This window comes from Corella eumyota, chromosome 4 (assembly GCF_963082875.1).
Source record: "Corella eumyota chromosome 4, kaCorEumy4.1, whole genome shotgun sequence".
NCBI lineage: Eukaryota > Metazoa > Chordata > Ascidiacea > Phlebobranchia > Corellidae > Corella > Corella eumyota.
In genome coordinates this window covers 12,752,887-12,768,964 of record NC_137493.1, presented here as the reverse complement: position 1 = coordinate 12,768,964, position 16,078 = coordinate 12,752,887, and the positions used below count along the sequence as shown (strand labels likewise).

The 16,078-nt window shown below is 27.7% G+C and overlaps 2 protein-coding genes across 2 annotated transcripts; both read right to left on the bottom strand.

Moving 5' to 3' along the window:
* Positions 1-292: 292 nt before the first annotated feature.
* LOC145750380 (uncharacterized) lies at positions 293-10,274 on the bottom strand. The gene is made up of 30 exons (XM_082566403.1): positions 10,127-10,274; positions 8,786-8,959; positions 8,468-8,618; positions 7,562-7,671; positions 7,327-7,494; positions 6,821-7,021; positions 6,524-6,636; positions 6,317-6,430; positions 5,892-6,068; positions 5,300-5,434; positions 5,141-5,225; positions 4,867-4,996; positions 4,725-4,759; positions 4,479-4,564; positions 4,238-4,307; positions 3,919-4,028; positions 3,714-3,810; positions 3,523-3,590; positions 3,280-3,414; positions 3,078-3,206; positions 2,748-2,887; positions 2,352-2,487; positions 2,135-2,235; positions 1,938-2,050; positions 1,772-1,842; positions 1,515-1,634; positions 1,313-1,450; positions 1,062-1,204; positions 847-982; positions 293-777 (listed from the first exon to the last, which is right to left on the bottom strand). The coding sequence occupies exons 1-30, from the start codon at positions 10,215-10,217 to the stop codon at positions 703-705; spliced, it is 3,552 nt and encodes a 1,183-aa protein (XP_082422529.1). The 5' UTR covers positions 10,218-10,274; the 3' UTR covers positions 293-702.
* A 1,306-nt stretch (positions 10,275-11,580) lies between these two features.
* LOC145751121 (receptor-type tyrosine-protein phosphatase epsilon-like) lies at positions 11,581-14,581 on the bottom strand. Its single transcript, XM_082567209.1, has 12 exons — positions 14,458-14,581; positions 14,197-14,325; positions 13,906-14,045; positions 13,550-13,685; positions 13,319-13,419; positions 13,073-13,185; positions 12,856-12,926; positions 12,570-12,689; positions 12,373-12,510; positions 12,117-12,262; positions 11,798-11,933; positions 11,581-11,707 (listed from the first exon to the last, which is right to left on the bottom strand). The coding sequence occupies exons 1-12, from the start codon at positions 14,518-14,520 to the stop codon at positions 11,633-11,635; spliced, it is 1,368 nt and encodes a 455-aa protein (XP_082423335.1). The 5' UTR covers positions 14,521-14,581; the 3' UTR covers positions 11,581-11,632.
* Between the last annotated feature and the right edge of the window lie 1,497 nt (positions 14,582-16,078).

The following is a 16,078-nucleotide window of genomic DNA, read 5'->3' as shown; positions in this document are numbered from 1 at the left end:
CCTTATTAAAAACAATGAATTAGATTGCCGATGAAAATATTAAACAGCCTGTACGTAAACCGTTCGATTGTTAAAGTAGGTAAGTTGCTGAAATAAATATTGTTTGTATGCACTGTAACTTTGCACATACTTTTATAACTTTAAATCATAGAATATATAAAGTGAAAAGAGAAACAAACACATAATTTAAAAAAAAAATATTAACATGATAAAATTTATAACTTATCAATATCATTATTTATTTTTACTATAAGAAATTATTTAACCTTTTTATACATTTAAGCAGGTAATTTGAACTTTATTAAAGAAATAACAAAAAATAACTTTATAAATTTCAGTAAACACAAAAAGAGAAAATAGAAATATAGTTTCTACATTTTTTCTACATACAAAGTTAAATACAAATCGTTTGCCAAGGTTGATAACCACAGAATAAAAAATGTATAAGATTATGTATTTTATAATATTAAATTTACTTTTGCACATCCTTGTTTTAACTTTTAAATAAGTTTATATATATTAGTCGCTTAACACTACAGTGTGTAAAGTTTTGTGCAGCGAACTGCTTAATTTCAAATTTTCTCAACAAAATTAAAGTATGCGAAATTACTTGGTCATGCAAGGTTTAAAACTAAACCAGTTTTACTGTTAACTAATAAGTTTTTAAAACTTTTATATTCTGTTTAGTAAGATATTTAAATTTTATTCGTAGTTTCCATAAGTTTCAAAGGTTTGAAGATATTGAGAAACAAATTGGTAACAAAATTGATATAGCTCCTGCAATATAAAAAAGGGTAATTACACAGGTAATTTTATTACCAGAAACACTCTTTGAAGTTTACTTACAAATCGATTGACCATGTTGGGTCTCATATCTCTAAGATCTTTGATTGCCCGAAATACATCAATCCTACGCTGGGATTTCAATCTTTCCAAGATATTCATCAGTGCAATAAAAAGACCAGTTCTTGTACAACCATTTCTTGTAAAATAAAACCCAAAATATTTTGGTTAATAAATTTTTTACAGCAATGCATTTTATGTAAAAATTTAATATTTACCTGCAATGTACAAGTGACAAACTGGTATTTGAATCACTGGAAAACAGCATTTGATTTGTAATAACATCAAGCAATATCCCAACACTTGGTGGGGTGGTATCATTACTCCAAGTGGTCAAAGTCAGGTGATTTATTGACTTGGACTGTTTGTGAAAATTTGAAAATTAATAGCATAATACGATTTCTTTGTTAATTTTTTATAATTATAACTAAAAACATGCTCACAAAATTAATATATTTTAATAGCTTACAACTTGGTGGTGGCTAGATGAAAGAGTAAGAAGTTTTTTGTTACAGCCTTCCATTACATTCTCCTTAACAACCTCTACCAGAATACTGCCGTGCTGAATGGTTTCACCTACTCCCATTGTTGATATCCAATCACAGTTCTATAAACAAAAAAAAATATTTAAAATTTATAATTGAAACACTTAAAAAATAGATAAAAATTACCACATCTTCCAGTTGTACAATTGTGTTGATGGAATTTTGTGAAACCATATTCCAAAACAACTCAGTAGTGTCATCTTGTGGATTTTGTGCAGCTACAAACTTTCTCACACATTCTGCATTCTTTAACCAACATGAAAAAAACAAGAATGTCTTGGATGTTGAAACTAAAACTTTATTATGCAACAACAAACATATAGCCTTAACACTTTGGGATGTCTCCATTTTTAATTAATTAAAAAACATTGTAATTGACTAACCTGTACATAAGATGCATTAACATACACTTTTGACTCAAAACCTTCCAACATCATCACAATATTTTCATCATCTAAATATGAATAAAAAGTAAGCCTTAAGGTATTTTATCATTAGAAAACAATCAATAAATTAATAGGTTTAAAATGTTTTACAATTAAAAATTACTTGGTCTGCATAGAAGATCAACATTTTGATCGGAGTTATGATCAGCTGTTAAGTAAGTATGAAGGTCTATAAGTGTACTCAGTCTTTTGAATTCGGTTTGAGCTAATTGGGTTCTACAATAAAAAATTATTTTTCAACGGCATTCATTTTAATTTCTTCGGTTTTTTATTAATACACTGGTTAGGCATATAACTTACATTTCATTGTTAGATAATTGAGAGTAATCTTGTACTGAAAGATCACTGTTTGGGAGCATAAAGTGTTCCATTGTTAGTTTAAAAACTAATCCATATTGGTTCTAAATAGAATTGCCAAAGAAATTATAAATGATTTTACATAATAATAAAAATAAGTTAGGATTTAAAAAATAAGCACAACAGCTAACTTTAGTTGCTATTAAAAAAAAATACTTACAGCATTTTGGACCATCTGAGTTCTATTTTTCCGCATTTCCAGAATAGTTTGATGAATGTCAGCTCCCTTTTGATCTTTGAGTTGATGAAATAAAATGTCCATTGCAATATAAGTTCCTGATCTACCTGCTCCAGCACTGCAATAAATAAAGTTTAATAAAACTAAAAACAAAGGGAAAAAATACTTTCCAGCACACGCTTAAGTGTTTAATTACAAACTTTTTTTGAAGCATGTTTTTTTGTTGAAGAATTTTAATTGGAAAATCTTAATTGTTGCAAAAGGTAACAAATAAAACAAACTAATCTAAGGTTAAGATGGTTAGCAAAAGTTAGGGCTAGCACAGTAAATATTTTTTAGTGTTAAAAAATTAGGTTTTTATTTGACCAAAACAATAACCTGCAGTGAACAATAATGGGTGATGTGTCAACAGTTGCTTTTTCTACCAAGTCATGTAAATGAACAATAGTTGATGTAGTTTTTGGCACTCCATGGTCAGGCCAGGCCACCAACTGAATTTGGATGATTTCTTGTTTGACCTTTGTTAACAGAAAAAAAATTAAAATCTAAAATGTATTTGATATTAGCATTAAAAATAAAACAAATATTTAAAAAAAGATATACAAATGTTTAGGTAATATTAAAAAGTGTAGCATGTTTATTTAAAAGTACATTAGTGAATAACTTTTTTTTTTAAATACTGTTATGTTACTGGCAAATTTATCTCACATCAGAAAGAGTAAGGATTAACTTTCTTCTAAAGATTCCCTCAGAACATGATTCTTCAACATTTTGAATTTGAAATTTACCAACTTGTTTGCTTTTATTGATGTTAGGCCAATATTGGGAACACTTTTCCTAAAAATCAGACAATCAACTTAAATTTAAATACATACATACTAATTATTTAACAAACAGACATTTAAGTTACCTTGGCATTTTCTACTAAGCCAGTAAGCATAACAATAACATTAGATTTTTGCTGATAAATCATTGTCCAAAAATCGTTAACAGTAAAATCAGTTGGGCCTTGTGCTGCTATAAACTTTTTTTCTTGTTTGTAACCCTGAAGAAATTGTGTGTATTTAAGTTTAAGGCATAATGGTCTTAAGTGTTTATAAGAAATATTCTTTAAATATTCAATATATAAAGTTTTTAACAATAAAATACTTGCATCCATAAAAGCAGCATTAATGTAATCTCCACCCTTGTTATCTTTTAAAATAACTCTGGCATGATCAACTAAAATTATGCATATAAGGAAATTAAACATTGATGGTTTATATACGGTACAGTAGCTATCCACTCCTACACTAATTTTCTGTGTCTTATTAATAAACCATGTTTAAATTTTTTAAAACTTACATGGATAAATATTTTTGTAACGATTTTTTTTCTTGCTACTTTCCAAGTTTGCATTTGTACAAGGATTATCAAACTTCTTACATTCATCAACCAATTTCTAAAAAAAAATATGTTAGGCTATGTTACTTAAAAAAAAATTTAAATTTTAACGAAAGCATTTAAAAATTTAAAACTTACCACTAAAAATAATTTCAACTTTATATACCTGGAATGAGGTCTGTAACTTTTTGTTGGTGATAATATCCACATATTTTGATTGTAGATCTTTTCCCTTAATAAAAGTTGGGGAGCGAGATGGCTTCTTAGCAGGTTTCACTAAAAACAAAATATTTAAATAAAAATAGAGATATTATAACAAAAGGCGGCCTAATTACAAAAACATTATTATAAACTCAACAGCAAGACTAACAGCTTATCACTTGGTCCATTTCTAAACAGTCATATACTTTGTGAGTCACACTTCTTACAATGGTAATGCAATGATGATTAATTATAAAAACAATATATAAAGTATTTCCTTTTACCTGCACTGGATTTATCTAAGACAGCATATACATCATTTGATGATGGAACAAAATTGGCATAGTTGGAATTCTGTATTAGTTTCAAACAAGTATGTTAAATTGATTAAACAACTTTCAACTAATAAAATAGAAATCTGTTAATTACCCCAAAATAATCTATGTTAGAGTTATAGAGTACGTTTATTAAAAAATTGATTGATCTTAACAAATTTTTATATTTTTAAGAAAACTAATAACTCACAGTGGCACTAGTTGGTTGTGTGGTTGGTGTAGCTGGTGATACATCATTAATTGGATTGGCATCAGGATATTTTACAGTAGCACTTTCTGTAAATTGTATATACATTAAAATTTATATTTACTATATTTTGTTATAAGACATATCAAAAGCAATCTACAGGAAATAAGCAAATAAAGAAGGAGGAAGTATTATCATCAATATCCAAAACTGTCATCAGGTAAAAAATTTATATTTAAAACAACTTACCAATTAGTTTTTGTGGAACTTTAGTATCTCTTTTTCTAAAGTAAAAAGAATAAGTTTTATTTATTTCAGAAATTATTTGTTTAATATTTAGATCATTAATAAAAACAATGCCATTTATTAAGCAATATTAAAATTTTTTTACCTTCTTTTTTTCATAAAAATAAAGACCAAGATGATAATTATTATTACAATAACACCAACACATGGACCAATAATAGCTGCAATTGGCACACCACTTGTACCAGTTTGACCACCAGATTCACCTTCATCTCCTAAATATTTAAAATAAAAAAAAATTTTTATGGACAAAAAGGTATCATATTTACACTGATTGTGATTTTTTGGAGATTAAATTTAAAATTGCATATATTTAGCTACCAGTCTATTAAACTCATACAATAAAATAATGTTTCTACCTGTTTCTATTACTTTATTTGGTGAAACACAAGTTCCATTTACATTTCCCCATTCTCCAAAACCCCCACAAGAACTTGCTCTTATCTGAAAAATTAAATCATATATATATATATATATTAAGCTAAGAAATATTTTAACTTGAATTAAAAATACTTTACCCTAAATGTAACAGTTTTGTTGTAATTATGAACATCTAAAGGTATTTCCATATTCAAGTATTCATTTTCCATTGTAGTTAATGAGCTGGGATTAATGGTAATCAATGATGTGTTTGTGTTGCTTTGTCCTTCAATCTAAACCAAAATAAAAAATATATAACTTGGTAGAACAAATGTTAACTTGTTTAGGTTACAACTGTAACTAAATCCTGACTCAGTAGTCAGTACACTTAAATTAAAACAACAGGCGCAGAGTTTGATTTAAACTGCAGTTTTCATTTTTCCATTAACATGTATTAGGTTAAAATATTTAACAATGAATAAACATTTTGAATTAAAACAATATTTTTTTTATATATATTTATCCGTGATGTGGCAAAATCAACTACAGTACCTAATTATTATGAGCTGCTGATAAAGTGTTGCTTTACCAGAAGTTAAAAGTTTCTAGTACATTACTCAAGGGAGCTAAAACAGCATTTGGGATTAAAACCAGGATCCATGTAGTGAAGACAAGTGTTTCAACCACTACATCAAGTTGCTAAACCTTATGAGAACAGTTAGCTACTTTGATTATACTGTTAAGTCTTACCTCATACAAAAGAATGTTATTCACATAACTAATTGGTATTGGCCACTTGATAATACAATTAGGTTGAGTTGAATCAACATAAGATAAAGTTATGACATCAGGAATTCCAAAACTGGTTGTAACACTTGAATTCGATGTAACTGATTGATTACCACAATTACCAAGCATTATAGTTACCTTATGTAAAACATTTTAAAATAATAAAAAACTATTTATAACAAATAAAAAAAAGGATTTTGTGTGTTGTTGTGAATTTTAAAACAATAAAAAAAGTAATAATTCTTTTTTTAAATAAAAACTTTCTTATTTAAAACCAAAATGTTTAAAAGAAAGCTGGCTTTTGTCATTTTTATTAATAAAAAAATTAATAAATTATATATATTTACAAATTTTTTTATACACTTAAATTTAAGCTTTATGTTTACCCTTGCTATGTAGGTAGTTCTTGGTGTTAAACCTTTAACAACAGCATAAGATTGATTATAACTGTAGTTATTTGATTGTATTGAACTCCATGTCTCATGTAATAGAATTTCAACCTAATGAAAAAAAAGAGTTTTTTATGATTTTTTTTAAATTTAACAATTTATATCAGTTAATTCCATAAAAAAAATTAATTTTTATTAACTTACCTGTGTTATCAAGTTCGGGTTAGAATACATTGATTGAAGTGATAATAAATTTGTACTCCAGGTTACATTAATGGAGGTACCATTACATTGTACAGGATAAGCTTGTGTGGTCACTAAATGTCAAAATGCAATCGTATTACAAACGTAACATAATTAAAACTAAAATTTATATAATGAAATTTACACAATGGTATTTTATGCAAATGTAAATATATATACTGCTAACGGTATACAAAACAATTAAATGGTTAGCCTGGTTTTAACTAAAACTATTTATAAATTTTTTTTTAAATTTACACTGATATTGGCAGGCAAAGTTGTATGTTTCTGCACAGTTAATTGGAATTAAATTCCAAAAACCATTTTCATAATGAAATGCTGTGCACAAATTAGAAGGAGTTTGTGGTAATGTAAAGAAGTTAACTGAAGTTTGATCAGGCCAAACCCAGTTGTTATTTGAATATTTTGCTCCAATTATTACAGGAGTGTCTGGTATATCTACAAAAATTTAAAATATAAATGCTAAAAAAAGAATCCAATTCTATTTGCTATACTATTGTAGTATTTTTAAGTAAATTTATTTTATAAAAATAATGTATTAATATAAAAAACATTAGGCCTATATAAGAAAAAAACTTTATACACTTTTTTGAATATGGTAAAGCAAATATTATTTCCCAAATAATACTAATGTCCAACTTGAATTTACCAAATCTATTTACGCACCAAAAATATATTATAGGTTTTTGAAACTTAAAGTTATATTTTAAGCAAAAACTTTTAAGTTTAAACAGTTTTATTACCTGGTACATATATTGTGTTTGTTAAAGATACAAATCCTTCTATACCCAGAGTTGAATTATTAGTTAACTTGGTGGAAATAGGTTGAGTACCTCTATTTAAAAGATATCTTTTCAATGAGTTAACATTATTAAGAGATCCAAAAAATTGAAAGTCAAAAACAGTTTTACCTGTATAAAAAATACTGTAAATATATCAACTTTAACCTAAAATGGAATCAAATTTTAATACACTAACCTTCAGCAGGTGCATCACCACAATTATTAGGTCTGGGCCCCACTGTTATACTCCACCTTGTAAAATAGAACTGGCAAAATGTAAGAGGTTGTGTAAATCCTGATCTTGAACTAAAATTAAAAACTTTGACTTTGTTTATTTTTAATAGATACCAGTTGATCTGTACTTGGGTTTATGTGCCTAAGGCAATCTGTACTTAAACAATGAGAATTTCAAAATTTCTCACTAGGAGTTGTTAGCCCTGCAGACCGTTAACCATGCCGCTCTATCATCAGGCGATTTGTACTCAGACCATTTACATGAATTGTAAATATCATGTGTTACTAGTTTCTATCTATAAACACTTTTTAAACAACTACATGTTGGATTAATAAATATGTTTAAAAATACAGTATATATGTTTTAAATTGTTTATGGTAATAGAGTAATTAAATTATGTTGTTGACAACTTTTTATCAGTTGCTCATTATTTTACCTTCATCGTCACCATCATAAGATAAAGGTATTGGCTATTTTATGTAATTGAAATTTTTAAAATGTATTGCGCAGGACAACTATATGTATATAAAGACAGTATAAATTACTTTTATATACAAAGTTGCATTCAAATTTTATTGTGATTTAAAATGGTGTGAAATAAATGGTCTTGATAAATTTGTGTGCGCCTAAAGAAAAATTGATTAAAATACAACAAAGTATCTAACAGACTTATGGCATGTTACTAAACTAAAATACAAAATATTTAATATACTTATTTATCTTATATGTGGGCCTGAATTGTATAAAGGTGTCGCAATGCGAGTAGTACAAATCTGCTTGTGCGTATCGACTGGCAATCATATTTATTCATCTTAAATCAAAATTTAAAAAAAATGTTAGTGTTTCATAGTCTATTATGTTACTAACCTTTTATAAAGATCTACATAAGCAATGTCTCCTAGACGTTCAGCACTCATCCAACCATCTGTTTCTTCAGGTGATAAAGCATATCTGTATCCTCTACCATAATCATTGTTATCATTTACTCTTTTGTAAAATATCCACACTCTTTGCAAACCTGCCAGAATTAAAAAATTGTATTAGTAGCTGGTGAAAGAAAACAACAAAAACTTATAATTATTTAACTTATATTAACCTTTCTAACACTTAGATATATATTAAATATAATATTGTTTAATAAACTGCTTGATAATCAGTTTCAAATAGTAAAAAACTGTATTTTACCATTCCTATATTTGTTGTTAATTAGATTAATAATAAAATCATTTGTTTGCTGATTCTGAATTGAAGCCAATATTCCCCCATTTTTCTGGCATATATTCTCAGCATTTTCTACATTAAGTTGATTGTCTGATAAACTGTATACAGTATCCCCAATTCCAATCAAACCGGCACAAGCTTAGTAAACATGTTTATGTGTTTAAATGAAGTTTTCATTTTAAGTTTATGTCAATTTGTTTAGAAATCGTTAAATAACAGATTTTAAATTACACCTAAAACACAAAAAAGACTTAAATGCGATTTTTTTCGGGCGACCCACTAAGAATCATTTAAAATTCGCGTGACTTTTTTTTTTTTTTTTTTTTTTTGTATATATCTTTATCCTCGATGTGGGAAAGTCAAATGCGCGACTTAAACATAGAGTAACATCAGTTACTCCGACCCAGTCTCGAGTTGCCTGTGGCAGTTTGGGATATTATAGATTATAATTGCCCGATAATTATACTGCTGATCAAGTGCTGGCTCAGCAGGAGTTCACACCGTTTATAGCGCCTTACTCAAGGGCGCTACAGCATGAGAACAGTGGGGATTGAACCCACGACCTCATGTGTGGTGTAGCAAGTGTTCTTACCACTACACCACGCTGCCGGTCCACTTTAATAACAGGGTGATTCCCATTATCGATATTCATAAAAAAATACTACTATTTTTATATATATATATATATATATTTTGTATATATCTTTATCCTCGATGTGGAAAAGTCGAATGCGCGACTTAAACATAGAGTAACATGAGTTATTCCGACCCAGTCTCGAGTTGCCTGTGGCAGTTTGGGATATTATAGATTACAATTGCCCGATAATTATACTGCTGATTAAGTGCTGGCTTAGCAGTAGTTCCTACCGTTTATAGCGCCTTACTCAAGAGCGCTACAGCATAAGAGCAGTAGGGATTGAACCTACGACCTCATGTGTGGTGTAGCAAGTGTTTTACCACTACACCACGCTGCTTTTATTTATCCCCAATGTGGTAAACCAGAGTTTACAACTTATATGCATAAAAGAGTTAACACTTGTTAGTCTTATTTGGCATTTAACAATCTGATACTTTTTATTGCTTGCCTGCCGATTGGTTTTTGCTCTGCAGAAGTATGTTAGTACCCGTACCCTATGAAAAGCCTGCTTATCATAAGCAATATTTTACAACTTTTTTCAAATCAATAAGTTAATTACAAATGGTTGCATATAACAATTTTGGCAGAAATAATAGAATGAATTCAATAAATGAGAAAAATCAATAAGTAATACTTTTCAGTTTTACACTTAAATAAACAAATCTTACCTCCTTCGCTTGAAGTTGAAAAACAAAGAATAAACAAGATTACCGTATAAATCAAACAATAAATATATGGCTTCACGTCAATATTTGTCATGTTTTATACAGCATAGGGGCTGCGCTACTACTATATACTAAAAGATTAAAACATATTTAAAAGTCTACCTATTATCTTATTCTATTTATCAATTGACTTTACAGTTCCTAAAACTATGTGTCAGCGTAACTATATCAGCGGAAAAGAGAAACACCACGTAAATATTATCTATAGCAAAAATAGTGTAGGCATATTTGTAGACTCCGCATATTTTTTACCAGTTAAGACTATAATAAAAGTGGTATAGTAATTAGAACACTTGGCTTCATTATCTAACACATTTGGCCCAATGGATTTTACGTAATGTCAAAACTGTAAGCATTTTAATTATTGGGCTTATTTGTTATATTCTACAAACAATATCCCAAATTGCCAAGTTAACGCGTAACTGAGTTGGGGCAACTAATGTTACTCTTTTACTCTATGCTTAGGTCGTAAGATCGAATTTTCCACACTGCGAACAATAAATGAAAATGTGTTTAAATCTTTATAGTTTTTAAAATATATTGGCAGATAGCATATATTTTCTAAAAAATCTATTATTTTTTAATTACGTTGTTAGTTTAAAAAACGAGTGGCGCATGAGTATTACCGCAATACCAGTTTCCTTGTGACGAAACAATCATGTTTTTTGTATGTGAGTCATTATTATAACAAACCTTTATTCTTTAGCAACATTATACAAAACTTTAAAACAATTAATATTTAATTGTTATTGGGTGGATTGCTCGAGTAAATATTAAATTTGCTTACATAATTTTTCAATTTTTATTTTACATAATATAATATTTTTATTAAGAGCAAATGAAAAAAAAAAGTTTTTATAATAAACTGAAGTTAGAATTTTGAAATAACATCATCAGAAATAAACCTTAAGTCCTCTTTAACAAAAATAAAATATCTTTTTTACATTTGTAACCCCCCCAAAAAACCTACTGTAAAAGTATAACAAAAAAGGCGAATTTACATAAAATGCACTTGAATTTAGTATAATTTTTTAATATTTAAAAAAAATAATAATTTTTATATTTTAGAAGGATAAAAAATTAAAAAAATATCAAAATATATTTTCTGAATTAAAAAAAGATTTAATAAACACATGAATAATAACTTATGTTGCCTGTATCCTATATTGTTGATTAAAAAGTTTCTTTAGAATTCGGTTTTATAATATTTACAACAAAAATTGAACTTTTTTAATAAAAAGTACCTATTTTTTCTTGTATAAAAATAAATACAATTTTTACAAATAAGTACAATTAATAAAGTTTTTGCCTCGCATACTTTAAAATTTTCAAGGCTTTGTTAAAACCCAAAATCTATCATTTTTCATTAAAATTATAATTTTGATATTAGGTTTGTTATGTAATAAATACAAACAAAACAGTTTTTAAACACTACATTTTATATTTATTCTATTCAAAGTTGCCATAAGTTTCAAAGGTTTGAAGATATTGAGAAACAAATTGGTAACAGAAATGATATAGCTCCTGCAATATAAAAGTTGTTTGACTTCACAGAATGAACAACGTGTAATCAAAAGTCTGGTATAAAGATATTAATTTCGGCAAATTACTTACAAATTGATTGACCATGTTGGGTCTCATATCTCTAAGATCTTTGATTGCTCGAAATACATCAATCCTACGCTGGGATTTCAATCTTTCTAAAATATTCATCAGTGAAATAAAAAGACCAGTTCTTGTACAACCATTTCTTAAATAAAAAAATTGTATTACAATGGAAGATATTTTATTTGACCAGACTTTGTGATGTGATCTGTCAGTTAACTATTGCATCTAAATGTGTTTTAAGAATTCTTTAAACATGATGAATAATAACACCCTACCTTAAAGTCAATTTTATAAAACATAAACCTTTTAAAAATTAAATATTTACCTGCAATGTACAAGTGACAAACTAGTTTCTGAGTCGCTTGAAAAGAGCATTTGATTTGTAATAACATCAAGCAAAACACCAACACTTGGTGGGGTAGTGTCATCACTCCAAGTGGTCAAAGTCAAATGGTTTATTGACTTGGGTTGCTTGTTAAAGTTTTAATAATAGTTTGAGATATTTTATTTTTATTTTTGACAAATCTAGTAACAAAAACGATTTTAAACTTAATATATATATATATATTTAAATAGCTTACAAATTGATTGCTTTTAGATGAAAGGATTAGAAGTTTCTTAATACAGCCTTCCATTACATTCTCTTTAACAACCTTTACCAAAAAGTTGCCATGCTGAATGGTTCCACCTACTCCTGTTGTTAATATCCAATCAAAGGTCTATAAACAAAAAAATTACCTACAATTTTAGTATTAAATAATTGAAAATAAAAAATTACCATATCTTGTAGTTGAACAATTGTGTTGATAGCATTTTGTGAAACCATATTCCAAAACAACTCAGCAGTGTAATCTTGAGGATTTTGTGCAGCAACAAACTTTCTCACACATTCTGCATTCTATAAACAAATGAAAAATATCATTGTTTTCCTAAAAGACCTGTCATTTACTAAAACTTTAGTTCAGATGTTACAAAATACCATAGCCCTAAAACTGTTTTAAATTATATAATTAATATGTTGGACTCCATTTCATATAAATCAACAAATTTTGCGAATGACCAACCTGTATATAAGATGCATTAACATACATTTTTAAACCAGACCCATCCAACACCATCACAATATTTTCATCATCTATATCAAAAATAAAATTAGTCTTCAGGTAATCTAATGTTATGTGATAGGTATTTTTAAATACCAATCATTTTCAGAATATCACAATTTGGAATTAATAAATGGAATTATCTAAATACAAACAATTTATCACAGTTAAAAATTACTTGGTCTGCATTGAAGATCAACATTTTGACTGGAGTTATTATCAGCTGTTAAGTAAGTGTGTACGTCTACGAGTGTACTTAGTCTTTTGAACTCTGTTTGAGCTAATTGGGTTCTAAATTTAAAAATATTTTTAAAAAAGCATTTTTAATATAATATTAAATAAATTGCCTTTTTCTTTTTTCAATAATACACGAGTATAATACACCTTTTTCTTTTTTCAATAATAAGTAAGAAAATAAACTTACATTTCTTTGCTAGTTAATTGGGAGAAGTCTTGGACTGAAAGATCACTGTTTGGAAGCATGTAGTTTTCCATTACAAGTTTAAAAACCAATCCATATTGGTTCTAAAAATAATTGCCAACGAGTTAACGATTTTAATGTCATAATAGAATTGAATTCATATAGAAAACAACAAACAGTTAATTTATTGTTCTATTACTACCAATATAGATCCATTTGCAAAAAATTACTCACAGCATTTTGAACCATCTGAGTTCTATTCTTTCTCATATTCAAAATAGTTTGATGAATGTCAGCTCCCTGTTGATCTTTGAGTTGATGAAATAAAATGTCCATCGCAATATAAGTTCCTGATCTACCTGCTCCAGCACTGCATTTAGATAAAGTTTAATAAACTAATGATTAAGGTGTATTTATACATGACACAATTTTATTTAGTAAACCCTCGAAATTTAAAAATCACCTTTTCTTTTTTTAATGCAGCTTCAAGTGAAAAGCCAAAGTTTAGCTTGCAAACCAAAAGTTAGGCTAGCATGGTAACCTGTTTTAGTTTATAAAAACTTTTACTTATACTTAAAAACAACAATAACCTGCAGTGAACAATAATGGGTGATGTGTCGACAGTCAATTGTTCTACCATGTCATGTAAATGAACAATAGTTGATGTAGTTTTTGGTACTCCATGATCAGGCCAGGCCACTAACTGAAACTGGGTGATTTCTTGCTTGGCCTACATATAAATTCCAAGTTAAAAATCTAAGTAACTAATTAAAAAACAATTATTTTTAATTAAAGATTAAGACATATATATTTTGAAAGAATAATAAACTAGAAAACTTTTCAAATAATGTTTAGTTATGTTACTGACAAATCTATCTTACATCAAAAGAAGTAAGAATTAGTTTTCTTCTCAAAATTCCCTCAGAACATGATTCTTCAACATTTTCAATTTGAAATTTACCAACTTGTTTGCTTTTGTTAATGTTTGGCCAATACTGGGAACACTTTTCCTAAAAAAAATTGGACTTCTAAATTAACAAAAAAAAATTCTACAATGCCTGCAAATATGCGAAAATATAAATTCACACATCTCTTAGATTAAATAAAACATTAGTTTTACAATAAAATTAAGTTATAACTACTTTGCCATTTTCTACCAGGCTGGTAAGCATAACAATAACATTAGATTTTTGCTGATAAATCATTGTCCAAAAATCGTTTACAGTAAAGTCAGTTGGGCCTTGTGCTGCTATAAACTTCTTTTCTTGTTTGTAACCCTAAAAATATACTTAAATTAATAAAATATATATTCAAAAAAACTTCAGAAGGTAGTGAAAACTTAATGCTGTATTTTTATGCTTTACATTAGTATACACTAAGCTTGCTTTTTATGGTATTATATAACAACCAAAATTTCATTGACAATACTTACATCCATAAAAGCAGCATTAATATAATCTCCGTCTGTGTTATCCTCCAATATAACTCTAGCATGATCAACTAAAATCAAAAATACTAGATTTAGGTCTAAGTACAAATGTAGCATGAGGGTATTATTTAAAGGCAACAATAAAAATTAAACACATGATTAAAAAATAGTTCGCTAACTTTTTAAATCAAAATTTTCATGTGAAGTTAACAAACTTACATTTTTGCACCAAATACTTTATAATATACTTACATGGATAAATATTTTTGTAACGATTTTTCTTCTTGCTACTTTCAAGTTGTGCATTTGTACATGGATTATCAAACTTCTTGCATTCATCAACCAATTTCTAAATCAAACAAAAAATGTTAGGCTATGCTTTTTAAAGTACTTAACAAAAAACAATAAATTAAAAACTGTTCCCAAAAGAGTTACTTATATTAATGTAAGAATTTAAAAATCCATATTTGTCAACTTCAACTTTATATACCTGGAACAAGGTTTGTAATTTTTTGTTGGTAATAATATCCATATATTTTGATTGAAGATCTTTTCCTTTGATAAAAGTTGGGGAACGAGATGGGTTCTTAGCAGGTTTTACTAAAAATAAAATATTAAAAAAACAAAAGATGCCAGAACAAAATAAAAAATAATTAAAAAACAAAACTATAATAAAGTTAACATCGCAATAAACTTCCCAATTTAAAAAACTTTTGAAATTTGAAATGATTTAAATTTTAATGACTACATTAAAAATTATCTTTTACCTGCACTAGTTTTATCTGAGTCAGCATTTTGATTGTTTGATGATAAAACAAAATTAACATAGTCGGAATTCTGTATTATTAACAAGAATGTTAAATTAATTTACCGGCAGCATGGTGTAGTGGTAAAAACACTTACTACACCACACATGTGGTCATGGGTTTAATTCTCTCTAGTCTCATGCTGTAGCGCCCTTGAGTAAGAGGCTATAAACAGTATAAACTCCTGCTGAGCCAGCACTTAATCAGCATCATAATTATCGGGCAATTATAATCTATAATATCCCAAACCGCCACAGGTAATTCGAGGCTCAGTCGGAGTAACTGAGGTACTTTATGTTTAGTTCGCGCATTCAACCTTCCCACATTGAGGATAAAACTATATTCAAAAAATAAAAATTTAAAAACTTTAAACTCATAAAACAAATAACTTATTTTAAAATTTTTTTTATTAAAACAAAAACTAATAACTTACAGTTGCAGTAGTTGCTTGTGGCGCTGGTGATAAATCATTAATTTGGTCGGTATCATGATTTTTCACAACTGCATTTCCTGTCAGGTAAAAAATGT

Excerpts from the sequence above, each read along its gene's own strand:
- LOC145750380 (XM_082566403.1), bottom strand. The coding sequence starts at position 10,217 with ATGACAAATATTGACGTGAAGCCATATATTTATTGTTTGATTTATACG. Across the intron at positions 4,029-4,237 it reads CTTAGATAAATCCAGTGCAG|TGAAACCTGCTAAGAAGCCA; the intron begins GTAAAAGGAAAT and ends TTTTGTTTTTAG. Across the intron at positions 983-1,061 it reads TTGTCACTTGTACATTGCAG|AAATGGTTGTACAAGAACTG; the intron begins GTAAATATTAAA and ends TTATTTTACAAG.
- LOC145751121 (XM_082567209.1), bottom strand. The coding sequence starts at position 14,520 with ATGATTTATCAGCAAAAATCTAATGTTATTGTTATGCTTACCAGCCTG. Across the intron at positions 14,046-14,196 it reads TAATTCTTACTTCTTTTGAT|GCCAAGCAAGAAATCACCCA; the intron begins GTAAGATAGATT and ends ATTTATATGTAG. Across the intron at positions 11,934-12,116 it reads TTGTCACTTGTACATTGCAG|AAATGGTTGTACAAGAACTG; the intron begins GTAAATATTTAA and ends TTTTTATTTAAG.